The sequence below is a fragment of the Eulemur rufifrons genome, chromosome 27 (genome assembly GCF_041146395.1).
Source record: "Eulemur rufifrons isolate Redbay chromosome 27, OSU_ERuf_1, whole genome shotgun sequence".
In the NCBI taxonomy this organism is placed as follows: Eukaryota; Metazoa; Chordata; class Mammalia; order Primates; family Lemuridae; genus Eulemur; species Eulemur rufifrons.
In genome coordinates this window covers 13,051,752-13,078,760 of record NC_091009.1, presented here as the reverse complement: position 1 = coordinate 13,078,760, position 27,009 = coordinate 13,051,752, and the positions used below count along the sequence as shown (strand labels likewise).

The 27,009-nt window shown below is 35.6% G+C and overlaps 1 protein-coding gene across 1 annotated transcript in view; it reads left to right on the top strand.

Moving 5' to 3' along the window:
- Window positions 1–27,009, top strand: part of HMCN1 (hemicentin 1) — a 414,078-nt gene that overhangs the window by 181,702 nt on the left and 205,367 nt on the right. The window contains exons 12-15 of the mRNA XM_069459659.1: window positions 16,524–16,665; window positions 17,786–17,913; window positions 21,770–21,883; window positions 26,432–26,590. Of these exons, the coding sequence (XP_069315760.1) occupies window positions 16,524–16,665; window positions 17,786–17,913; window positions 21,770–21,883; window positions 26,432–26,590 (543 nt within the window). The remainder of the gene's footprint in view (window positions 1–16,523; window positions 16,666–17,785; window positions 17,914–21,769; window positions 21,884–26,431; window positions 26,591–27,009) is intronic.

Below are 27,009 nucleotides of genomic sequence, written 5' to 3'. Positions count from 1 at the left end.
TATTTCAGCATATTACGGGGGTACAAATGTTTAGGTTACATATATTGCCTTTGCCCCACCTGAGTCAGAGCTTCAAGTGTCCATCCCCCAGATGGTGCACACCGCACCTCTTAGGTGTGAATATACCCATCCCCTCCTCCCCACTCCCACCTGCCCGACACCTGATGAATGTTCCTACTATATGTATATATAAGTGTTGATCAGTTAATACCAATTTGATGGTGAGTACATGTGGTGCTTGTGTTTTGAGAGGCAAAGCTGACCTCAGAAACTATGGCTATTAGAATCAGCCACACTAATGAGCATGAGAGAATGCCAATGAGTTGATATGCTTATTTCATTATAAGAATTCCTCACCATGAGGATAATGGTAATAATTAGACTCAGGAAATTCCTCAGGAAAGGGATTCCCTCAAGCAGGGTTTACCACAAGACTCAGAAGTCCAGCTATCCAAAGAAACAAATAGAAGCGATTTTTTTACTTATGCTTTTTTGTACTTGAAAAAAATTACTTAATAGGAATGGATTATTTGAAAACTTTGTATAAATAGGATTTAATTGTTTTAAAGTGCTCACATTAATTTTATTGGAGGATTGAATTATGTATAGATTGTGTGTTTTCTTTGTTTTCTAAACATCTGGTGAATGTGCTTTATTAATTTTATATTTAAAATAATTAAGAAAGTGAGTTTAAAAGTAAGAAATAACTAAGAATATATATTAACAAATAATGCTTCTGAAAAAGAAAAAGGACTTAAGATTAAAACAGTTTTTAGGTCAAACCTCAATTTATCAGAAGAAATATCTCTTATCTGATTTATGTAAATGAAAGTTAGAGTATGAAGTAATGATTTAGTGATTTATCTCCTTAAATATCAAAAAATGTAGTTCTACAAAGTTTGTCTTGGAGAAGATAATTTTTCCTAAGGTTTATTTGTAGGCAACTCTAGTTCAATTAGGTATCAACTTTATTGCTGCATGCTGAGTGGTAGAAGTTCTTTTCAGGTAGAGATAACTGAGAAATTGTGTCAGCTCATGCCATAAAATTATTGCCTTTTTAAATAATTAAAAAATTATTTAAATATATTATGTTATCCTTAAGAGAAACTACCACTTGATACAAACATAAAATAAAATCATATACCATATGTCCATGGTGGCATCTCTTACTAACTTTAGCTTTCATGTATTATATACTTTGACTTTGGTTTTCTTTGTCATATTGTAGTTCACTCATTTTAAAAAAACCAAAATACTCCCATGGCAAAGTTTTCTCTGTAATCTGTGAACTGTTTCACCTTTGGAGTGGACCTCTCTTGTTTGTTCAGGATATCACTTTTAATTCTGAGTGCTAATGAGCTAGCCACTCGGAATTGCTGTTTTCATCTGTAGAAAAAAATAGACATTCTTATGTTTTGGCTGTTTTCTTCCACCTTTGTTCAAATATACCCCCTACCTCCAAAGAATACTGTAGCACATTCCTGAATTACTTATGATGGGGGAAGATTTTACTTTAATTAGTAAAACCCCATCAGCAGAAAAGTTTACTTTTCAGAAGATTCATTTAAAAAATGGTAAGTACATGGAATTTACCTGAAGACTCTTAGAGTTGAGATGATGACCTAACTTGAATACTTGTAACTGTTTCACTTACTTGGGAGGTTTACCTCATATCTGTAAAATTTCAGAAGTTATTCTACATATTTAAAAAAATCTCTCAGGTGCTTAACAAGTATACACCATAGGGAGTTCTTTGTAAATTAAAAAGTGTCATAAAGCAATTAAATTTAAAGTATCAAGTTAGAACATTTGACAGTACAAAAATTCGTATCTGAAAGCTTAAGGATCTGGAAATTTGTAGGACTATATCACAGAGTAAGTTGCTTTAAATTCTTTCCAAACCAAAGTGATGTCCACAAAAAGGAATAAATACAGAATTTCAGTTGACAACTAAATTAGATTTTCTTGTAGGAAAAGTTTAATATTCACATAATTTATCTGCCAAATGTAGTCTACTGTCTCCATGGTTAGGAGCAAATTTCTGTTATAAATCATTTCAGTTCCATGCAATAAAATGTATGAGTGAATGTCATATGTTTCAATTTATTTTGCCTTTTCATCCAAGGCATCTATGTGTTATAAAGATGTTAGAGCACTTTAATTATAGATGGAAAGAATATCTCTCTAAATTAGAAAAGAGAGATATTGAAGTGTCTTTAAATAGAACTTATAAGGAAAGATTAAAATTAGACTTATTTAGCTTGTAAAAGGAAAAGAAAAGGATGTGGATGGCTTAATAAGTAATTCAGGTATTTAAGAAAATTGTTATAAAGAAGCTGTGCACCATGAACATTAATTTTCAGCAAGAACAGACCATGTGAAAATGAGTATTAAGCCAAACCTGATGGCTTTAAGTGAGCTACAAGGAAGGATGAGCAGATGCTGGAAAGGTTAAATGCTAGAGAGCAGTAGTAGCTGGGAAAATCATGCTCCTCCTTTCAACAATTGCAGTGACTGCGGGGAAAAGAAAACAGATGAGCAATCAGCAAAGATATCAACCCACTAGATTATTCGAAGAAAGCTGCTAACATTTAAAAAATGTTGGGAGGTTATAGCATACTTTATGTTACCTAATTTTCACAAACTGTTATTATTTACTATGTTCTGTTTCTATTTACAACACTTGTGACATCAGTTATGTAGGTTTTTTCCACACCAACAACCAAATCTCCAACTTTCTGGATACCGACTGGGTGTGCAATAATTCAGTTCGATTCTGACAGTAACTCAGGTAGCGTTAGACCACACAGGATAAGGGCCCAGTCCCACCTCACAGGCTGCTTGCAAGTCCTGGGCCTCCTGTAGTTCTGACTGACTGGCTATAAATCAGGGGTTCCCACGACCACCTCCTCAGGTTCAATAATTTGCTAGAATGGCTCCCAGAGCGCTAGAAGGCATTTTATTTACTATTAATGGTTTATTATAAAGGGTACTATAAGAGGTAAGAAAAACTGTTTTTTTTTTTCCCTCTACTTACACACCACTTCTGACTCTGGATGTTTACCAGTTTATTAATAAAGGACACAGATGAACAACCAGGTGAGGAGATACATACAGTGAAGTCTGGAAGGGTCCTGAGTGCAGCAGCTCCTGTCCCCATGGAGTTGGGCACATAAGTAGAGTGTTTCCCTGAGCTCTGTGAGCCACTCGAACAAATTGATTGAAGCTGAGGAGGGGGTTGTGGGAACTCCTGATTTATAGCTGGTTGGTCAGAAGTACAGGTGACAACTTAGGCTTATGATTGGTATCTGAAGTGGAGGACAGTCTTGTGGGGCTGAGCCCTTAACATGTGGGATCTGATGCTATCTCCAGGTAGTGTTAGAATTGAATTGAATAAATATTCATGTTTCTTATTATATCATAAGATCACATTATTTGATCTGAATTTTGCCCTACGGAAGTGGAGTCTCTGAGGGGTTAGTGACTTGCCCGATTACAAAGCCAGCAAGTGACAGAGTCCATATCTGAAGTAGATCTTTTCCTTATCATTCTGCATTGTATACAGAAATACCTATATATGCTATTACTAGGACTAAAGAACAGGAAGGTAGAGGAAAGTGAAGAAAGAGAAAATAAATGAAGGATTCTTGAGTATGGACAGAAAAGCGAGAGTACTGAAATTATTTTTAAAATAGTAAAGGTATTATACAAAGTGGCTGCAGGTCCCTATCTTGTGGATAAAGAAACTGGAATTCACAACATTGTGCCCAATGCCTATTTGGAGAAATCACTGCTTGATTTTAATTGTCTGCCTCTTCCTCCTTCCTTCTGTGGTGCCTTACAGAGTGGGCCAGGTATATGGCCACAGTTTAGTGAATCCTTTGACTTCAATTATGGTAGAGCAGCTGCTAAGGAGAGTTCCAGAGGATAGAGAGCTGCAAATATGCTACCCAAACAAACATACAGAGAAAATGTAAGGTGACTAGATTGTAAGCTCCATTAAGGCAGGTCACAATTTTATTCAGTTTTATGTCTTCAAAGCCTGACATGATACTTAGTACACAGTACTGCACACAATGCACGTCTGTGGGAAAGACTGAAAGAGAAGCAGAGTGTTTAGACACAGGAACTTTTACAAGTATGAAAGATATTAATGTCATAATATGTACTAAAAAAATATTTGATTCAAATTTCCCCTGAACATTGATTAATGTTTCTTTCTTTTTTTTTTTTTTTGAGACAGAGTCTCACTTTGTCGCCCAGGCTAGAGTGAGTGCCGTGGCGTCAGCCTAGCTCACAGCAACCTCAAACTCCTGGGCTCAAGCGATCCTCCTGCCTCAGCCTCCCGAGTAGCTGGGACTACAGGCATGCGCCACTATGCCCGGCTAATTTTTCTATATATATATTTTTAGTTGTCCATATAATTTCTTTCTATTTTTAGTAGAGACGGGGTCTCGCTCTTGCTCAGGCTGGTCTCGAACTCCTGACCTTGAGCGATCCACCCGCCTCGGCCTCCCAGAGTGCTAGGATTACAGGCGTGAGCCACCGCGCCCGGCCCTGATTAATGTTTCTTGAGTTATTATTTTATAAATTGATTGTCTAACTAAAAAATAAATTCTGTTTCTAAAGATTAGATATTTGTAGTACAGGAAACAACATAAAAAACTTGTTATTTTTATATATGCTGAAAAGGATGTGATACTGAATTAGAGCTACCACTGCAAAGTAGGAATATTTATTCACTGCATCTGAAGAAAGGTCATACATTAGGAGCTTTTGGTTAATGAGAGTGCAAAAATAGTAGATACTGATTATGGTGACGGGATCTTCATTTATGCTATGCTGCAGGGCACTACCTCAATTATACTATGTAGTAGGAGTACTTTTTTTCATGATAATGAAACAAATAATGACACACATGAAGTGCCTTGATGAAAAACTCTTGCTAAAAAGGGTTAGAGCTGTTGTCTTATTTGTTCATTTGTTTATACATTCATTCATTCACCAAAAAATTAACTCTCAGGCATCGTGCTCCTTGCTGAGGATGTAAATGAGAAGAAAATGGTATCCTTCTCCTCTAAAAGCCCATCATATAGTAAAGGAAATAAGGAAATAAAGCCAATAAATATTTACAATACATTGAGATAAGAACTACACCAGGGTGCTACTGGAGCCTTTCATTCTGTCTCAGAGTGATGAGAAAGACTGAGAAGATCTTCACAGAGGAGATGATGCCTGAGGTATCAGGTGAGTCAGCTTCTGCCAGGTAGAAGTGAGGAAAGCCTTTCCAGATGGAGAAAACTGCATGTGAAAAGCCATGAAAGAACAAGAACACAGAAATATGGACTTGCTGAGAGGGGAGGGCCCAACAGAATAGAAAGACTCGTCTCCATGCTGATGTGATTTTCTTTTGCCTGTAGTCTTCTTATACAATTGAGGGGGGCGTCATTTAGGTTTGTGGTTTTGTGGGATTAGTTCAGCAAAAAGACAAAGTAACTGGGAAAAATAGTGGTCACCATGATGCCCTGTGGATTTAGGCTGGAAAAAGAAGGAAGGAAAGGTTAAAGGCATGGTCTGGTAGACCGGATTAAAAGGAAGGTTCCAAGTTGTGGCCATGACGAGTTGGGGTAGGAAAGTGTGGGAGTGACAGGTGGAAGGATGGGAGGTTGTGAACCTCAGACTAGACTCCCAAGGCAAGTGTTCTTCCACCCAGATTGTGTTTACTTCCCTGATAAGGTAACTAAGCTAGCAAGTAAATTTGTCTAGCAACCTAAGTTAATGGCCATATTTTTGTCTTTCCTTCAGGAAGTGTTCTGTAGATTCACTTTCTTATGATTTTTATTCTATGACTCTTACATATTTATGTAAAAATTTCCCTTTCTTTAAGTACTTTTGATAGTCAAAAGATGTTGCCGTAATTGAGTCTGGATCAGGAGATATATGTATATATGTGTAAAACTTCAGTAGTTTCCTTCTGATATGCCATAAAGTAATAACAATAATTGTGATTTGCTACTCTTTTCTAAGCCAAATGGGAATGTACGTCTAAACATTGGCCTTCCTCTCTTATTTGGAAATTCTGTATTTGGGGAAATTGTTATAAAGTGGAGCGAATAAAGAAAAGGCTAGGTGACAATCAGTGCTAGTCATTTTTTAGTTGAAGATTTTATAAATGATAAAAAATAAAACTTCTTAAAATTCCATCCTTCTTGTCAATCATATTTTTTGTCTTAACGTGTTTTGGCTTATCACCCAAAGAAACTCCTGGGTTCATTTTTTTTTGTTGTTGTTGTTAAAGAAAGAAAAAATAATATCATTAATTGAAAACAATTTTAGCAAATAAATAGTTCTGTACTAGGAACTACATAAAATGGATGTCAAGGCAGCAAACATTTGCTACATAAACATCTTTATAACTTATAGTGGGGAAAATATAAACTGCAGATTTTTACGAAAGGAAACCTTGATGCGTATTTACCATTAAGATTTTGTCATTAAAATGGAATATAGCCTTGGTTTATCATGGCATAGTTCTGAAACTATTGCCCTTCTCTTGTTACCTGAATTTTATAACTGCATTGGTGTTTGGGTTTGGAATTTTTTGCCAAATCCAGCATATAACTGCGAAGATGGTGTTTTGCGTAGCTCCTTGCCTGTGCGTTTTGTTGCCAATGCACCACCTACTGGCAAGTCCATGAATTAGCGACCTTCCCTCAGATTTAATAGACTTGTAGTTTAGGGATATCCAATAGGACTTCCTACAGTGATACAAATGCTCAATTTCTGCACTGTCCCACGTGGTAGCTACTAACTACACGTGACAATTGAGCACTTGAAATGTGGCTAGTACACCTAAGGAACTTGTTTTGAAATTTGGTTTAGCTTTAGATAATTTAAATTTGAATTTAAATAGACTTGTTGCTACCATATTGGACAGTACAGCTGTAGTCCTCTGGAGAGAGAAGAAAAGCCGAAGAAATAGCAAGAGCAGAAGTTTTAGGAAACTTATTTCAAATGCCACATTGACAAACCATGATAATAATTCACTGGAATTGTCATTCAGGAATAACTCTACCATTGTGGAGAGGTTGTAACCAGGTCTTCATATTCCCATTGATGAGATATCATTTGGAAATGTTACATTTGATTCTGTATCTTTGGAATTTTAGTGGCCCTTGCCTCCATCCCAGGCATTTGATATCTGGGTTTTTTTGTTGTTTGTTTTGGTTTGTTTGGTTGATTGGTTTGTTTATAGTTTTCATCATTTTCTCTTTGGAAGGAATCGCTGGCCACTTATGAGGGACGTATTAGTTTGCATGTGAAAACTTTAAAATGTTAAAATATATTAAGTTGCCATTTATACTAGTTGAAAATTAAGGAAAAGTTAAGTGAACAAGTACGTTTGTCCCTTATAGATAGTTCTTGGTTAGATTTTGTATTTCTCATTGTTGGAGTGTCATGTGGAAAAGTTAGCAACAGAACTAGTCGACTTACCTCCCTAATGAGAAATAGAAATAATGCATTTGAGAACAATGTCAATATGTTTTAAATAAACCGAATGACCTAAATCAGTGGGTGCATATTTGTTAGGATGCGATTTAGCTACTAATTAGAATTCTCAGCACACTCAATGATAGTCATTATGTAACTTTTTGAAGTTAGTTTTTTTTACAGGAAATACAGATATTTAGAAAAAGGATCAGAGATCCTGCAAAATACATTTTACAGGCTTTACAATTCTATAGAAATTAAATTCTAATTATCTTTCAGATTGTCATGTAGCATTACTTGGTGTTAGATCACTTAACAATTTCTGGAAATATATTACCCATAATGAAAAACATATTTGTGAACATCATAACAGTTCCTTTTATGTTTTCAGAAATATAAATCCATTATTTGATTTGGTTGCATGTAAGCTTTAACTATCTCTAAATTACTAACTTAGATTTTATTATGAGAACTTAAGAAAAAAGCAGCACTAAATACTAATTGAATATCTCTCTTCTCATCAGTTTTATCAATTTCTTATTTTGCATAAAATTATTACTAGGAACATTTAGAAGTTTGAGAATCTTCCATCACAGAGATCCATTGGCAACCTTGGGTTGCTTTTTTCCACAATGTAATTTAATATGATTTTAAATAACAAAAATGGACAATAGGTTGATCTACTAGATTCCTTTTGGCCACAAATCCTTTTGTGGGGAAAATAAAAGCATCTAAAAACTTATGACCCCACTTCTTTTAGATACTGACAGTTGTTGAGATAAAAATCCTTAGCTGGATAATTCTGTTAATCTAATTGTCTCTTGGGGTAATGAAAGAGCACTAGGATCAGGGCACATGGGATCTCTTTTCAAGAATCATGCCTTACTCCTCTCTCTCTGTGCTCTTTTTTCACCAGCCCCCATAAAGCAGTGTATCAGTTTTTAAAATTGAATTTCCTAGACCCTTTATATTTATGGACATCTGTGACCATAATGGAACACGTTTGCTGTGGACTGATGCTTGAATCAGCAGATGCTTGGCATTGCTGATAGGGATCAGTGTGAATGAACTAATGTAAAATTAAGAGTTCACTGGAATTATCCCATATGTAATGATATTTTTAGGCCTGGGTGCCTCCCACTTTCCCTATGCATGGTTGGTTCAGTTCCTCACTGTCTCTCATATCACTCCCTCCTCATCTCCACTGGCACCACCCTCACCCAACTCAAATGCCTAAATTTAAAATCTTCTTCTAATGGACGTCCTTTCTTCCAGTTTTGTTTTCCCACTCTAATCCATCTTCCATAGTGCATCCAGGCAAAGTTCCCCTAAATATTGCTTTAAATATGTCCATTAACTCAAAACCTTTTTGTGCTTTTCTGATTACCCCAGAATAAAATTTATACTCCACAGTCCTCTACAAACTGACTCCTGTGTAATTCTTTTAACATTTAATTCTCAATTTTACCCTCATAAAGCAATGCAGGGAGAAAAAAGAAAGAAGTTCCCTTTTAGTGTATGAGTACTGTTTATTTTAAAAGAATAAGATATTCCTACATCTTTTCTTTATTCATGTTTCCTTAACATGAGTAACTAAGTATTTGACCTTACTATTAATATTAAGCCTCTATCTCTAATTCTGAATTAGAGGCAGAAAAGTTTACGTATTAATTCTTTTGTGCCATAAAATATTGTTGATGGTGCTAAATTTTTTATGTCAAACTGTTGTCAGATACCTTGGGGTATCTGTGTATGAGATATGGATTTTCTTAGTATTGAATTTCTCAAAGGAGTGGATAGGTACCTTCTTGTTCTGTCTTTAATTGCCAGCACTGAATTTTTGATGGCCACTGAACATTTTCTCTGTGCCCATTCTACCTTCAGCAGAGTCCTCTTTCCTACTGCTCTACTCTAGCCCCTGCTTCTCTACTTTCCATCCCTCCATGACTTGTCCCACACCTACTTCCCATTACTGAAGTCACAGAGGCATCCAGACTGCCTCCCAATGGCGTCATTCTCATTCTAGTTCTGTGTTCCCTACCTAACTTGTACCTATAATGTGAAGCCCATCTCATAAACCACCAAATTACTTCTGATTATTGTTGGTCTCTTTGATCTGCTATCTTGTAGAACTTATTTTTTTTTTTTGCCACATGATTTTGCTCTTAATCATGATCAATTTTGATGTGTTTAGTTGTTTTTTTCCCCAATCATATTGTATATACTGTGAGATACTTGCTGCCTATCAAATATATAGGAAAAAGCAATATATTTTTTTCCCCTCTCCACACATCATGCTTCTCTCCAACACCAAATGTGCAGGAATTTTTCCCCACGCACTAAGCAATTTTCCAGCAGGCACCAGCTGGGTCATCCTCCAATTCAATTCCATTCTTAAACAATGTACCTGGAGATAGCATCAGATCCTACTAGTGGAAGGCTCAGTCCCACAAGACTGTCCCCCACTTCAGATGTCAGCCACAAGTCCAGGCAGTGACCTGTGCTTCTGCCTTACCAGCCATACATTGGGGTTCCTGCAACCCCCTCTTTAGGTTTGATTAATTTGCTGGAGTGGCTCTTAGAACTCAGGGAAAGTTCTTACTTACAGTTATCCATTTATTATAAAGGATATTACAAAAGATACAGATGAACAGCCAGATGGAAGAGATATATAGGGCGAGCCATGGGGAAAGGGACAAAGAGCCTGACACCATCCTTCAGGAACCTCCATGTGTTCAGCTGTTCTTCATATGTTCAGCTATCCAGAAGTTTTTCGAACCCTGTTCGGGTATTTATGGAGACTTCATTACGTAGACATGATTGATTACATTATTGGCCATTGATGATCAACTCTACCATAAACCCCTCTCCCCTCCCTGGATTTTGTGTGTGTGCTGGGGGAGGTGCTGAAAATCCCAATTTTCTAATCATGTCTTGGTCTTTCTGATGAATACCTCCCATCCTGAAGCTATCTAGGGCCCCCAGCCACCAATCATCTTATCAGCATACAAAAGACACTTGTTACCACTCCAGAGATTCCAAGGATTTTGGGAGCTGTATGTCAGGAAATGGCACAAAGACAAAACATGTATTTCATGATATCATACTGTCCCCTTTGGAACCCACAGTGCCTTGCATAGAGGGGAAAAAACATAATTGTACCCAATAGACATATATGAGTATTTCTTAATTGCTGAATTGACCTCCAGGTAACAATAACAGATTATACGGAAGACTTGGGTCACTAACCTTATCTATCAGTTTACATATTAACGTCAATGGGTTGTTTGAATCACATCAGCAATTTTAGATTTCGTTATGTAAGTATTTTGCAATCGTAGCACATGCCAGCGTATTACTGCTTACATTTAAAACAATATTTTATAACAAAATCTAGTGATTACCTCATGAAAAATTTATAGAGTTGTTATTTTACAAGTATTATTTAAATTAGTTCACCCTAATTTAGAAATTATATCATGTGAGTGAGTTTTGCAAAATTTTGCTGAATAGCCTAAAGTAATTTGTCACTTTTAAGGTGATACACTGGCTACTAAATTTTCAAATGTCTGTGCTAGTCAGGCTTATGAGTAAAAGTTAGAATAAGTGGGAGGGGATATTTTTGTATACATGATGAGCTTAAGGTTTTGTTTAAAACAAACTGATTTCCTATTTATCCTGGCAACAAAAATAATTTTCTTTTGATCCCATTAGCTGCTCCCTTTTTAAGGCTGAAGATCAACACAGGAATCCTGGTTCAATTTGAGCGTATTCAGTATATACCTGACATCTCCTCCCTAATCACTTGCTGCCACGTGGAAATCAAAGAGCCACAAAAAGCCTCTTTTCTCCTGAATGTTAACCATGTATGAACATTAGAAGTATTAATTGGTCTTCCATGGTATCAGGAAATGGTAGATGTTTGTCATCAATTAGTCTGTCACCAGAGAGAATGTTGGAATAAGAAAACTAATATTTCTCAACATGGTTGATGAACTTGGTCTCTGATGACCAGAATTACTTCACTAAGAATCAAAATAATATTATAACCACATGCTCATTATATCATCATAACTCTTTTTTAACAATTGCCAAGTGACATAAATATTAGCATGTTTTTTTCTCATCAGTAAAATGTGGAAAAAACTAATTTTATCTATTTTTATTGAAATTTCTAATAAATTTTATCTATCTGGAAACATCTCAAACTTCAGAATTAAATAAGGTATAATAAATACTATTTAAAATAGAAAATAGGGTGTGTAATCTAAATAGACTATCCAAATGTGAGGACTGTGGTGATTAAATTTCATTTGTAAATGTCTAGATAGTACATATGCACAGATATATTTTCAATACTATACTACTTTATTCTGTCATTCATTATCATACTTTGCTATATAATGAAAAATTTTTTTTTTTTTTTGAGACAGAGTCTCACTCTGTTGCCTGGGCAAGAGTGCCCTGGCATCAGCCTAGTTCACAGCAACCTCACACTCCTGGGCTCAAGTAATCCTACTGCCTCAGCCTCCTCGAGTAGCTGGGACTACAGGCATGTGCCACCATGCCCAGCTAATTTTTTCTATATATTTTTAGTTGTCCAGCTAATTTCTTTCTATTTTTACTAGAGATGGTGTCTCACTCTTACTCAGGCTGGTCTCGAACTCCTGAGCTCAAAGGATCCTCCCGTCTCGGCCTTCCAGAGTGCTAGGATTACAGGCGGAAGCCACCGCGCCCGGCCATGAAATATTAATAATAGTGAAAGTTACATGGTGTCTACTGTGTGCCAGACATTGTTCTAAGCATTTTATGTTATGAATTTAGCTAAGCCACAATAACCCTGTTAGGCAGTTACTATTATTATCCCCATTAAAGTGTAGATAGACACCATGGAGCTAGCAAGGTCTGCATTTGAATCCCAGCTCCACCTTTGAGTGACTTTGGGCAAATTATTTAACCATTTTGAGCCTTAGTTTATCTGTGAAATGGCAATAACACTTCATAGGATTATTGTGGAAAGTAAATGATGAATCTAGAGTTAGATACCTGGAACATAATAGGCACAATAAATTTAGCCAAACTTCCTAACCAATGAACTGACTATAAGAAAGATTTAGTCCCTAATTTTACTTAATATACTTTTCTATACAGTATTCTGTGAGATCTTTGAGGGCATAAGTTGTCTGAAACATACTCAATAAATGCTGGGTACAAAAATGAAAATACACAGAAATTTGCTCAAGTACTCTGACTGTATCAGTGGGGAACATTGTAAATTGTGACTTAGGTAATTTAATCATTAGCATTATCTGATTAATTTGTTGGTGATAATTAAATCACCTTGAATAAAAAGTCCTTAGGTCTTTTTTTTTTTTGAGAAATCTCCAACTAAAGGCTACATGAAACAAATCAGACCCAACTGACAGGAAATGTGCTTCCTGGGTTTGTAAATGTTGGCAATTTCCAAGAGAGTTAGGTGAGAGTTTTTCTTCCTTAGTCTTTGTAGGTAGTGTTCGTGGCCACTTATAATCCATTTTTGCCGACACCACTAATAGTGCATTAAGACACCCAAGTCTTAAAGTAGTGTTTATATTTTATTCTTGATATCATGTATATCTATGTGTAATTCTTTTAAGTGATTGGTGAGAAATTATAAACAACTTATGTATTTTGTTTTTGTTATAATTAAAAACTAAAGAATGAATTAATGCCTTCCTGCCTGATGCAGTGCCATGTTTCCATTGCTTCAGCTAATAAAAAGCAAGTTGTCATAGACTATGATAGTATTGATTGTGGTGGTCATGATGATAATGGCGATGGTGGTAATGGTAATGGTGGTGATGATGGTGGTGGGGAAATGAGATTGAAAATTTCAAGTAAAAAGGAATCACTTCTCCCCAAAGCCTAAATTGGACTCTGGACTTCTAAATCCAAATTTAGAACTATTTTTTCCATCAAAAATGGGGTTTTAAGTAATGTAGTGTAGCATAGAGAGTGTAACAGAGTAGTCACCCCTCCTCCCATAGATATGGAAGTGTAATATTGAAAGGGGGGAATATGTAACAGAAGAAAAGGCTTGAAAAAATAGCAAAAATGTTTTATGTCTCTTTAAAACATCCCCCACTCCTTTTGGAGAACTAGGACCTGCATCCCTGCCTCAACCTGGCGGTCAGGAGTGGCAAGGGAATGTCCTTTGTTCTTTGTGCCACAGAAGATGGGATTAATCCTGGTGGAGGTCACAAGCTTGTCTTAGCCAAAGATGGGACTATGGGATTACTCAGAATCTTTAAAATCTCTGTACTTCTGTTCAGAAGCAGGACACTGGTACCTTGAGATGAAAGTCTGACAACCTCCTCATTTGCTGGAAAATTAATAAACTCGTCTTTCCTTCTCCTCAAAAAAAAAAAAAATGGGGTTTTATATTATAAATCAAGAGATACAGTTTTGGTTTGTTCATGAGCAAATGATGTTACTTCATTGATGGTGTTGAACTATCTATAGTTCATACTATATGAACCATATGAACTATATGGTCCATGTTCTTGCTACATTAAAACTACTTTATTAAAATGAGGATTTTTTTCCCAGGAATTCACAAATTAATGTTTGAAAAAATTATAATGAGGTCCATTACATCCTTATTTAACCTGATTAAGTAAAGACTGATTCATTTTGACTATCTTTATTCAACTGTTATTTGGTGGAAATTCAACTTTACTTCTCTACGTTTGTTCATGTTCTTTCTAAATAGCTTATCATCAGCAGGAATAATCTTTCCGAGGGAATGGTAACGTTCTCACCTTCTGTGGGATGATGTCATCCCATCTGTGTGTTGCACACAGACTTGTTTCATGACCCTGAGCAGCACCCTATATCCAGGCTTTATTTGCTCAGTGACTTCTTAGGTCTCTGCATCCTGGTTTGGATAACTAACATTTATTTTCACTTTGATATTTGAACTATGGAGCTTACCAATGGGATTCTTGCTGGGAGAGATGCCAGGCCAATTCTGGAAGGCACCAAGGTTTGGACAAAAATCCTGAGAGCTGCCTGAATCTTTGCAGAAATCCCATGTCAATATGAACTAGACATGAGATGCATTTTATTTCAGGAAGGTGAAGTGAATAAATGTGGGTATTCAATAAATTCCAAAAAGAAAGAACAGTTAGTACTACCCAGCTATTAAAAAAAATGGTAAACTAATACCTTTTGTAACAACCTGGGTGGGACTAGAGACCATTCTTCTAAGTAAAGTATTGCAAGAATGGGAAAACAAACATCATATGTACTCACTATTAAATTGGAACTAATCGATCAACACTGACATGAACATATGGTAGCAAAACTCAACAGAAATCAAGCAGGTGGGAGGGGGGAGGAGAGGATGGGTAAATTCACACCTAAGGAGTACAATGTACACTATCTGGGTGATGGACACACTTATAACTTTGACTCAAACTGTACAAAAGCAATTCATGTAACCAAAACGTTTGTACCCCCATAATATTCTGAAATAAAAAAAGAAAGAACAGTTCATTTTCCCCCCTTATTCTCTGAAGATTATTTGCAATACCCCTAAAGTATGTGTAGTTCTACAGCATTTCAGAGTTGATGGACTCCAGATGGAATCACAATTTGAACTTACTGGCCATGGCCACTCTGCCCTTGACCTCACACATTTCTCTAGCCCTGTGTTCTCCAAGAGGAATCCATGGAATAATGAAGCTATCAACCAAGTCCACAGGCCGGAAAAACTCTTCAAACATTAACTTCAAAGACTAGATCATAATTCGAAAAATACGATGTAAACAGGAAAAAAAGGTGGGGGGCAATTGTAAGCTGCTAGCAATCAGGCACTAATTAGGTTCCTTCTCTTGTGTTGTTGCTGCATTCCAGCAGTACCCTTTGTGTCTCTTTCAAATGTATGGATTCCTCAGGCTAATTTTTCTTAGTAAAACTAATCCACGAGTTGCAGACTAGCTTATAGTAAAGATATGTCATCCAGATCTAACTGGCTAACTGAATTTCTCAATTTCATTCATTGTAAAGACCTAATTAAATGGAAAACAGACAGCATGTCTGGTTCCTCAGTGTATCCTTACAAGTTAGCACACTGCCTGGCACGTAATCATTGTGCAAAAAGAGATGTCATTGAATGAATTCATTTATTTCTGTTAATATTCATGGACTTTGTCTATTTCAAACACTGTGGAAGTGAATTTATTTTTATCTTATTGAGTGGTGGATATTTACATTAAGAGAATTATTTAATATTTCTTTGATGGTACCTTCTTTGACTATTAATTCTTATTGTGTAGCAATAGATGTGAAACATGTGATTGATTAACCCAAATATATATCAACATCCCAGATTTTCTCAGAGAACTATTATTTTCTTTTGGATACTACATTCTTAATTTAATGTTTAATTTTCAAGTCTTTTTCTTGCCATAGAAGTGGAATACAATATAAAATTTGAATAATTGATATTTTTTGTTGAGTTCCTATAGATCCATGGGCATAAGTTAAATGACCGGGATAGTAGGAGCTTGAGGGGGACTGGCAGACGTTACAATTTAGAGGCAAGTTACAGTTTAGAAATGGCCTGCATTCCATCAACAATTTTAAGTGTCTTTTATATACAAGTCATTGTACGATATGCAAGGGATGTTAAATGCTAGAGAAGAATGGAATGTATGGCATATGGAATGTGGCATAAAATGGAATTATTGGCATAATATGGAATGTGGCATAATATTAAGACATGATCTCTGACCTCAACAAAGTTATGATCTAATAAATAAAAAGAAAGATCAGTTTAAAGAAAGCAGAGAGCATAGTCAGGACAAGTTGTGGCTCCAAACCGCCATTCACTGTCTAGAAAGAGCCAAAAGCCCTATCTGGAGACTTTGCCTGGAAAAGAGTTTATATAGAGTTCCAGATTAGCAGACAGAAACAGTAGGTCAGTTGGTGGAAACTTCTAACATCAAGATAATTGACATTTCTCTATATACATTTCTTTTTATTTGTAGAACCACCGAAAGTCACTGTGATGCCCAAAAATCAGTCTTTCACAGGAGGGTCTGAGGTCTCCATCATGTGTTCTGCAACAGGTTATCCCAAACCAAAGATTGCCTGGACTATTAATGATATGTTTATCGTGGGTTCACACAGGTACTGGGTTTGTATCATGTTCTTTGCTTTTATTGAGTGAGAAAAATTGATGAAATTTCTGGGCCAAACTGATCTCTGACCAAATATCTACGATTAAGGGAGGTTTGATCAAAATCCACAGCTTTAGATTTTTCTAAACAGTTTAGGGAATGTCAAGTAAATATATCAATGATGAATTTATAGAGTTTGAGATTATTAAATCTTGAATTCAATAGCTGTGATCAAGTGCTTTTCTGTACTCTGAGCTGCAAACATAAAACATTGTAACACTTGGTTTAACTTGAGTAATTGAAATGGGGATAATAAACTTTCTGTGGGGTAAAATAACAGTTTTAACAAATCTATTAAAGGCATTTAATAGAAGAGAGAGGGAGAGGCAAAGGACAGAACAGTAGCTCTAATTAAAGTATGTGCAGACATTCTTTGTAACTACTTTTCACTTTTGCCATACTATATTAAGAGGTATTTATTCTACTGGATGCTTTTTAAAGACAGTCAATCCTCACATGTTCAGACAGTGTAATAAACACGTTGAATATAAACAACAAAGTTTCCAGCCATTGGGTTTCCATTACTCTGAGTTTGGTATGAGGAGCAGATCTTAGGTCTGATCCAGCAAGCTGGGCAGATTCTATTCCTAGACTCATCACTGACTCACTGTGTGACAAGCCTTGCATCTCTCAGGTTTTCATTTGGAGGAACTGTTTAGCATGGCAGCTCACCACGCAGAGCCAGATTGCCTGGGTGCAAATTCCAGTTCTTCCATTTTCTAACTCTGACTTGGTCAAGTTGTATAACTTCCTTGCTCATCTGTAAAACAGATAGGAATAGTATCTAACTCATTGGGTTGTTAGGAAGATTAAAAATATTACTAAATGTAAAGTTCCTAGAGCAATGCCTGGCATGTGACTAGTACTGGATATATGGTATCTGTTGCTGTTATTATTATTGGTATCATTATTATTATTATTACATCTCTGCTTTTAAAATGATGTTAATTATTCTTATAGTCAGCACTGAAAATGTAAGTTTATTTGAAAATAGTTAAAGGAAGATGCAATAGTATCGTGATACTGCTATTATGGCATTTTCAATTTTATTTTTTGTTTTTTATTCATAGGTATAAGATGACCTCAGACGGTACCTTGGTTATCAAAAATGCAGTTCCCAAAGATGCAGGGGTCTATGGTTGCCTGGCAAGTAATTCAGCTGGAACAGATAAACAGACCTCTACCCTCAGATACATTGGCAAGTATAATTAGTTTTAAAATGCAATTAAAATAAGGTGAATATCACATCAAGCAATGTAATAGTATCTTTTTGAAAATTAATATTAGTAATAAGTTCTACCTAGTATTATAGTTTATTATTCATTTCACACACTGATTAAAGATAACATTGTAACTAAGGTAAAAGTACAGAGTGAGAAGCTTCCTTAGTCAGCAGAAACCAAGGAAGCTTTCAGATTCTAGAAGAGTTTCAGATTGTCCAGTGTTCTATCCTACTACTTCTTCCATGGTTCGTGTGTTCTCTGAAGTATTTCACTTTTAGATTAATCCTTTCTAGCTTATCTCAATTTCCATTGTGTAATTTCTACTTATATTCAAAACTGTGTATATTATTATTTTCTCTTTTCATCTTCAATTTCCCCCTCCAAACTTAAACATTTTTTGAAACTGTGACTCATGACAATTATTCTATAGAATATTCCTTTTAATTTGGTCTTTCTTAGTTAGATAAAGGATAAAGGTATCATATGCTTGGATACAGGTTATAAATTGTGAATTAATTAATGGCCTAAAATTCGCCCTTTCACTTATTCTTATTTGACCTCATTCATAGTAAGATAGTAAAACTATCAGTAGAGACAAAAGGATGAAAAGAGCCATCAGAAAGATAGAGAATTGTAGTTGGGGTGTACAGGTGAGAGAGGGAACAAAAACATCACAAGTATTGAAACTGAGAGCCTAGAAAGAAATGGTATCATTTATAGAAATGAAGAAGGCACATAGTAAACACATTTAGAAGGGAAGATGAGCTCAGATTTGGAGATAATTGAATTAAAAATGTTCACAGAGCATGCAGGTGTAGAAGGAACAAATAGTTGGGAATGTAGAACAAGTGGATGAAGCAGAATTTTACATTGCATTGTAGAAACAAATTTTGGTTTATTCACATAGAAGCCAAAATATTCAACACATTTATTTAATTTATTAAGCATCTCTGGGTATGCAGCAAGCAAAGTGCTGTGCTAGAGACTATGGAGTGTAAAATTTAAAAAATTATGTCATGTAGTCTTTACCTTTCAAGAGCTTACGTAATAAGGGTAGATACATAAAGAAATGTAAGACAGACAGGCAAGTACTACAGTGCCAGGTTGGTGGAGGGGAAGATTAATTCAGACTGGAGAATTTGCAAAGTTTTCTCAAAGGAGATAGGATTTAAGCTCATTCTGGAAGAGTGAGTGGGATTTGAAGAATTTTGCCAAAGGGCATTTTAGGAAGAGGAAATAGCTTTAGCAAAGGCAGGAAGATGGGAGAGTAAGATGTGTTATGTTTTGGGCTACCGATGGAGCTCTGTACTTTGTGATAAATGAGGAAGTATAATGGAGCTTAAGGTTAAAAAAAAAGCTATGCCGACTTTTTAGTAGGGTTGTCTGTTTTTTTTCTTGATGATTTGCTTGACTTTATAAATTCTGGATATTAGCCCTTTGTTGGATGTGTAGCTTTTCTCCCATTCTGTAGGTTATCTTTTGCTCTGTTGATTATTTCCCTACCTGTGTGGAAGCTTTTTAGTTTAATCAAATCCCATATATTAATTTTTGTTGTTGCATGATTGCCATTGGGGTCTTAATCATAAATTCTTTGTGTAGGCCTATATCTAGAAGAGTTTTTCCACCATTTGCCTCTAGAATTCTCATGGTTTCATGCCTTAGATTTAAGTCTTTTATCCATCTTAAATCTAAGGCATCAAACCTTGAATTAATTTTTGTGAGTGGTGAGAGGTAGGGGTCCTGTTTCATTCTTCTACATGTGGCTACCAAATTTTCCCAGCACCATTTATTGAATAGGGCTTCTTTTCCTCAGTATAAACTGTTGTCTGCTTTGTAGAAGAGCAGTTGGTTGTAGGTAGATGGTTTTATATCTGGGTTCTCTGTTCTGTTCCATTGGTTTATGTCTTTATTTTTATACCAATACCATGCTGTTTGGGTTACTTAGCCTTGTAGCATAGTTTGAAGTCTGGTAATATGATGCCTCCATATTTGTTCTTTTTGACAAACAACCTTATTAAAAAGTGGGCAAAAGACATGAAGAGAAGCTTCTCAAAAGAAGAAAAACAAGTGTCCAATAAACATATGAAAAAATGCTCAATGTCATTAATCATCAGGGAAATGCAAATTAAAACCACAATGAACCTTACTCCAGGTAGAATGACTTTTATGAAAAAGTCCAAAAACAATAGATGCTGGTGTGAATTCAGAGAGAAAGGAATTCTTATACACTGTTGGTGGGACTACAAATTAGTATAATGCTATGGAAAACAATGTGGAGATTCCTCAGAGAACTAAAAGTAGACCTACCATTCGATCCAGCAATCCCACTATTGGGTGTTTACCCAAAGGAAAAGAAGACTTTTCATCAAAAAGACACCTGCACTCGAATGTTTATTGCAGCACAATTCACAGTTGCAAAGATGTGGAATAAACCCAAGTGCCCATCAGTTCATGAGTGGATTAATAAAATGTGGTATATGTATACCACGGAGTACTACTCAGCCATAAAAAAGATGAATTAATACCCTTTGCAACAATCTGGATGGAACTGGAGACTATTCTCCTAAGTGAAGTATCTCAAGAATGGAAAAACAACCACATGTACTCATTATTAAATTGGAACTAACCAATAACACACATGGGCATAGAGGGAAGTAAAACTTAGTGGAAATCAAACAGGAGAGATGGGGTGAAAGGGGAGGGGCAAAACCTACCTAATGGGTACAATGAACACTATTTGGATGATGGGCACACCTATAGCCAGGACTGAAGCATTACGAAATCAACCCATGTAACCTAAAACATTTGTACCCCCTTGATATATATATGTATATTTTTAGTAGAGATGGGGTCTCGCTCTTGCTCAGGCTGGTCTTGAACTCCTGAGCTCAAATGATCCGCCCCCCTCGGCCTTCGAAGTGCTAGGATTACAGGCATGAGCCACTGCACCCGGCTACTCCCTTAATATTTTAAAATAGAAACAAAAAGCTACACACCAATTCATGATTTTTAAAAAGCAAACTATGGAATTTGGAAAGCAATGGGAATCACTGAAGATTTTCTAGCAGAAGAGTAACATAATCTTTGAGAAGTTACCTTAGATTTGTTTAAAACTATCTCAGTTGAAATTTGGAAGTCCTAAAATGTACAGTTAAAAGAAAATGTGTGAGTGAACTGAACCATTAGGTAAGAGGAAACAATCACAGCAAAGGGAAGAACGGGTGTATTTATCATACACAGGGGAAAAGATTCAAAACCAGGAGACTCTACTTTTAAAGAGACACATTTTTGCCTTGGAGTGCAAATATCTCTCTCTAGTTAGACATGAATATCCTTAAAATCACATAGAAAGTGTTATTAACAAATTTATCTGCAATTGTGTTACCCTGAAGTCTTAGTTTAACCATCAGTTTTATCATCATTCCTCTTTTGGCTATATTTTATTATAATTATCCCTCTCTCTGTTCCTTGAGTATTATTTCTATAAGAGGTATTTAGCTTTCTAAGCTTTTCCTTTTCTTATATGTCTCTTTTTCATAAAGACCTTTTAATTAATTTCCTAAATATTTTGGACTTTGTTTTATCCTAATTATTTTTGGTTTCGGTCCTTATTTTTGCCTGATATCCTTTCTGACCTTGCTAAGTGATCTTTTCATCACACACATCTACGTGCACATGCACTGTAAGAGTTTCTTTCTGTTTATAAACACTGAAGTAGCCACAAGCACATAAATTCTGATAGATCTTTTTACTGTTTCATTTAGTAAACATAAACAAGGTCCATGTGGTCTCGTTCTAGATGTTAACTATTTGCATGTTTGCTCTTTTCAGAAGCCCCAAAGTTGATCGTAGTTCAGAGTGAGCTCTTGGTTGCCCTTGGGGATACAACTGTCATGGAATGCAAAACCTCTGGTGTTCCTCCACCTCAAGTTAAATGGTTTAAAGGTACATTTCTTAAGTATGTTTGTATCTGGTTCACTTAGTTTTGTTTTTGATTTTTAAATGATTTGTTAAAAATTTGTTTTGGTGTGTGACTTAGCAGCCCCATAAAATGTGTTTATGATCTCACTGGAGACGATAGTTCAAAATTCTGAACTCTAAATTTCAGGATTTGACATCTGGTATGGATTACAGGACTGTGAAAATCAAAGCAGGAGAAGTTCAGCTTGCTAATCCAGCTGAACATTCTCTTTGTTAGTTTAGGATTGTTTCCTGTAGAAAATTGTCCAAGAATACTTGGTTAACGTTTAAAATAGCTTCACTGATTTTAGTTCACTTTTCTTAGAGGTGACGGCTCTCACTAAAAAGCTTTCTAGATTCTCCAGGATGCTTTCTATACAGTGCTCAAAGAGATACATGGAAGCTTACAGGTAATTGAAATACAAATGTATTTATTAGTCAGCTACTTCATGCATGGTAGATGCTAGTATCAGGTATAGAAATTATCTTTCTATATTTGTGACATAAAAATTACACCTCTGTGATTCTTTAATAAAATAGCCGTAATGTGCCACTTGGCCATAGTGAGAATATACTTGGATCCTGGTCCAGGCTCAGATACTGACAGTACATATCTGTGTAAAAATCCCTGCTTCTGCTTCTGTTTCAGTTCTCCCAGTTTACAAGAAAAAGAAAAGAATCCTGTAAACACCCTAACTGGGAGGTTGCTAGGATTATTGAAATGCTGTTTGCAAAATACTTTTTAATCTTCAGATGAAAAATGCTAAATATTACAATGCCCTATTGTTATGATTCTGTTTGTTAAATCCCAGACATCTCCATAGCAACAGGTTGATGTCATAATCACAAAATTATGAATTCACCTCGAGTTCAAACTCTTGGGGAACATGAGGTGAAAAACAAAGGCTTTATGTAGAAAACAAGTATTTTTAAATAATATAAATCAAAAGCAAGGAGGGAAACTAGGAAATAATGCCATTTTCATGGTTTTCCACATTAAAAGATTTGTAGTCTTCATATTTTTTGCTGATAAGAAAGCATTTTTGAGTTTGCTCCTTAATCAGGTTCCTATCATTAAAATAAACTAATTTTATTTAAATACTTAACTCTCTGAATTGCCAATGAAATATATGTCATTTTTGGATTTACATTATAATTAAATAGATCCAGAAAATGTGTTAATAGAGACGGTATTTTTTTTTAAATTTTAGATGTCATTCAGTAGTTCATGATTAAAATACAAATTGAGAAAAGTTATGTACCATGCCAATTTCTCTGCCTATATATGGCAGAGTCACACAGAAAGTCTTTTATTCTCCTAGATTGGTGCTACTCTCCTGAATAAGTTAGTCTCCATGCCAGTCTTGACCCCACAGATAGCTTGGAAACTAAAGGAGGAGTAGAGAGTCATGCAGCCACCACACAGAACATTCTAGAAATTCACTACCTATGAGTTTTTCCTCTTAACCATAAATATTACAGTTCAGTGGGTCCAGTAAATAACATACCATTTTTCTGTCCAAGTTATGAACCAACAGAGATATAACATAAGCATTAGAGACTGATTGACCATATTGCAAGACATGTTCCTAAGGTTCATCAACAATAGGCCAAGCTGTCCTGGACCCCAGGATCAGGCCAGTCACAGGCCTGTATCCCCCCAGTCACAGGCAGACAAGGGATTGCATAAGTGGAGTCAGAATCACCAAGAAAGAGCAAAGGTAGAGGACAGACTCCTCTGCATGCAGAATGGCTCCAAAATGGAAGGGGTTGTGGATAGGTGGGCCTTCATGTCCCATCTCCTCTGAGAACAAGACACCAGAAAGGTTAGGAAAATCCTACCTTATGGAAAGCAAAAAGATGGAGAGAAAGAGTTCCTGCCTTCACCATAAGAATAACTTTTTCTTTATACCTTTCTTCCGGCAAAATTCTGATTGAATAAAATTGGTGTTTGAAAGAAAAAATAAACTATTTTTCATTCAGACTATCAGAGAAAAGGGATTTCATAAATATAAATGCTGTCTGGAAATTTTAGATCTTTTATTTTTAGAAATGAGCCACATAGAGTGCATTCAAAGAGGAATCAGAGACACTGTTAAAATCGTATGAAAATTTTCTGGTAAAATATTTTTAAAAATTGGATTTATTTATTTAGGCTAGTGGTTCTTAAAATGTGGTTTTGAATCTCTGGGGGTTCCCATAATTCTTTCAGGAGATCCACAAGATCAGAACTATTTTCATAATAATACTAAGATGTTGTCTTTTTCACTCTCATTATCTCACAAGTGAATAATGGAGTTTCTGAAGGCTGTATGTTGTGTGATATCTAATAGGGTGAATGCAGAAGTCAAAACGAACCTTCAGCTACCTTCTATTTGCTAGACATTAGGCATTACAGAAATTTGCAAAAATGTGAAACAATGCCACTCTTCTCATTAAATTTCTCTTGTTTTATAAAATATAATTTTCTTAAAATATGTTCATCATGTTAAAATGTCATGAGTTTATTATAAAATAAGTGAATGCATATGTTTTCAAATTTCTTGGATTGGTTACTAAAATGCTAAATACAGTACAAATAAGTATGATTCACATAAACAATAATTCACTAAGGTCCCCGATAGTTTTTAAGAGTATTGTTAGGGGATCTTGATACAAACATTTTTTGATAAATACTTAATTATCATCAACTATTTGAAAGGCTCCAGTGTCAGATATAATGATCACTTTTAGTCTTTATATCCACAGAGGCCATGATTGAATTTAAGCTGCAGCAGAAAAAGAATTCTCCTCAATGATAATGATTGTAAAGCCGGGAATAGATCCTCAGCAAAGTTTATTTTACTATATATAACATTATTCTGATCTTATCTAATATTAAAAGTAAATAATCCCTATTTCATTTCCACCTAAAAATTCTGTAGTTATCTATGGCTTCTGAATAATTTGATGACTAATTTTTCATTAGAAATCAGGAAAGGAAAGACTATCAAAATGTGATCAAACTTGATTAAACTAGTATTTTCAATTTATTTTTTTTTCATGAATGCTATTCTTTTTTTGTATTTGCATTTTTTTTTATTTTAATAGATTTAGGGGGTACAAGTTGAATTCCATTACATGTATATATATATTGTATGATGGTGGAGTCTGGTCTTTTGGTGTACCTATCACACGAGTAGTGTTCATTTTTATTTTGGAAAAAAGCTACTAGCAAAAAGGTCTTTATTTCATCCTGTTATGTCTTCTGACATATACAGAAGTAATATAAAAAGGAAGTAAATTCCAAAAATCTAAATGGATTTCCATTTAGTCCAAACATTTTAATACTTGATGAACAGCAAGGTCACACTGCATCCTCCCTTGGTGGGAGGAAAGTTTATGTCAACATCATCTGCTTTCATTTATGAACATTTCTCAGAGGCACAGAGACACAGCTTTAGTTGCTGCGCTCATTCTCACGTGGCATGTAGTAGCAAGCTTAAAAGGATGATTGGGGTTTTAAATATCAGAATGCTGCAAAATACTTTGTTTTGGCTCTGACAGTTGGTTGCTAATGTAATTTTTTTTTTTTTTTTTTAATTTAGAGCTCCTTTGACCTCCTCTCTTGTGAAAATTATATAAACACAAAGAGAATTGTCTCTCTGTTGCCTGGAATCTGTGGCTTGGTTCTGTTTTCAGTGTCCTAGACAATTACTGTACTGGCTCCTGGGTTCTCTTTGTCTGTTGGAAGCTAAGAGAGTTACTTTTATTGTCCTCAGGCCTAGGGCACATGGCTGGTGTGTGACATTTTGGAGAGTACCTTTTCAGACTTGACATCTGGGAATGCTATGAAACTCTAAGAGCAATGGTCCTCAAAACTCCTGGAAGTTTCTAAGATCCTAATATGTTTGATTTCACCCATTACAAAAACAAACAAAAGCAATGTGTACACTGAGCTGGCATTAAACATCCAGTTCTATGTACTTTTTAATGATACTGGTCATCCTGGTTAATTTCATTCTTTGGAGAGGAGACACCTCGGAGGAGGTGAAGCATCAGGAAATGCCAAACCTAAATTACAGCTTTGTTGAGACATTGTCTGCCTTCAAATAAAAGTGGTCCTTGGTAGATTTGAGGTGCTGGTATTTCGACAAACTAAGAAAACCTCTAGTTTCTCAAGTATTTCCTGAGAAACCGAAATGCATCCTGCTACAAAGATAATAGAAACCTCTTTTCAACCCTGATCTTCTTATTCTCTTCTTACCTAACATAGCCACAGTTACAGCTACCAGCCTTTCCTAGTTCCCCAACGTAGCTTCAAAGAGCTCATTCTTCTTTTTATATCTGTACATATGCATATATATATATATATGAAATATTTGTCCACAATTCATTACAGGTCAAGATTTTAGGTTATAGAAAGTGTTATGTTATGCCAGACTCTTGTATTTAAAAACTTCACAATCAACGTTATTCAGAAGTTTTGAAATCAAACCAATAGGTGATGTAAATACTTTAGCATTCAGTGTTCTCCCCTCTGCATTGACTTAGGAGATCTTGAGTTGAGGTCCTCGGCATTCCTCACTATTGACCCTCTCCTGGGACTTCTGAAGATTCAAGAAACGCAAGACCTGGATGCTGGTGATTATACCTGTGTAGCCATCAATGATGCTGGAAGAGCAACTGGCAAGATAACCCTGGATGTTGGCTGTAAGCACCCAAATCCGATAGATCGATTCATTTTAAAATTGATCTGCTATTTTTCCATGTTTAATATAACTTTGACATACTTTGGTAGAAATATTTTTCAGAATGGCAAAATTAGAATGAACATTTCAGATTATTGATATGATAATGGCTAGTGCTCTCTTTGTACCATTCACTGTGTCAAGGACTTTTATATGCATTATTCCATTAAACTCTCATGACAACCCTAAGAGGAAGATCCTATAATTATCTCCATTACACAGATAAGGAAACTGAGGTTGATGAAGGTTGAGCAACTTGATCCTGGTCACAGAGCTAGGGAGGTGCAGAGCCTGGATATTTGAACTCAAGTTGTCTGACTTCAGAGACTAAGGGCTTCACCAGTACATCACATATTGCCATTTTCCTATCAGGAGTCATCC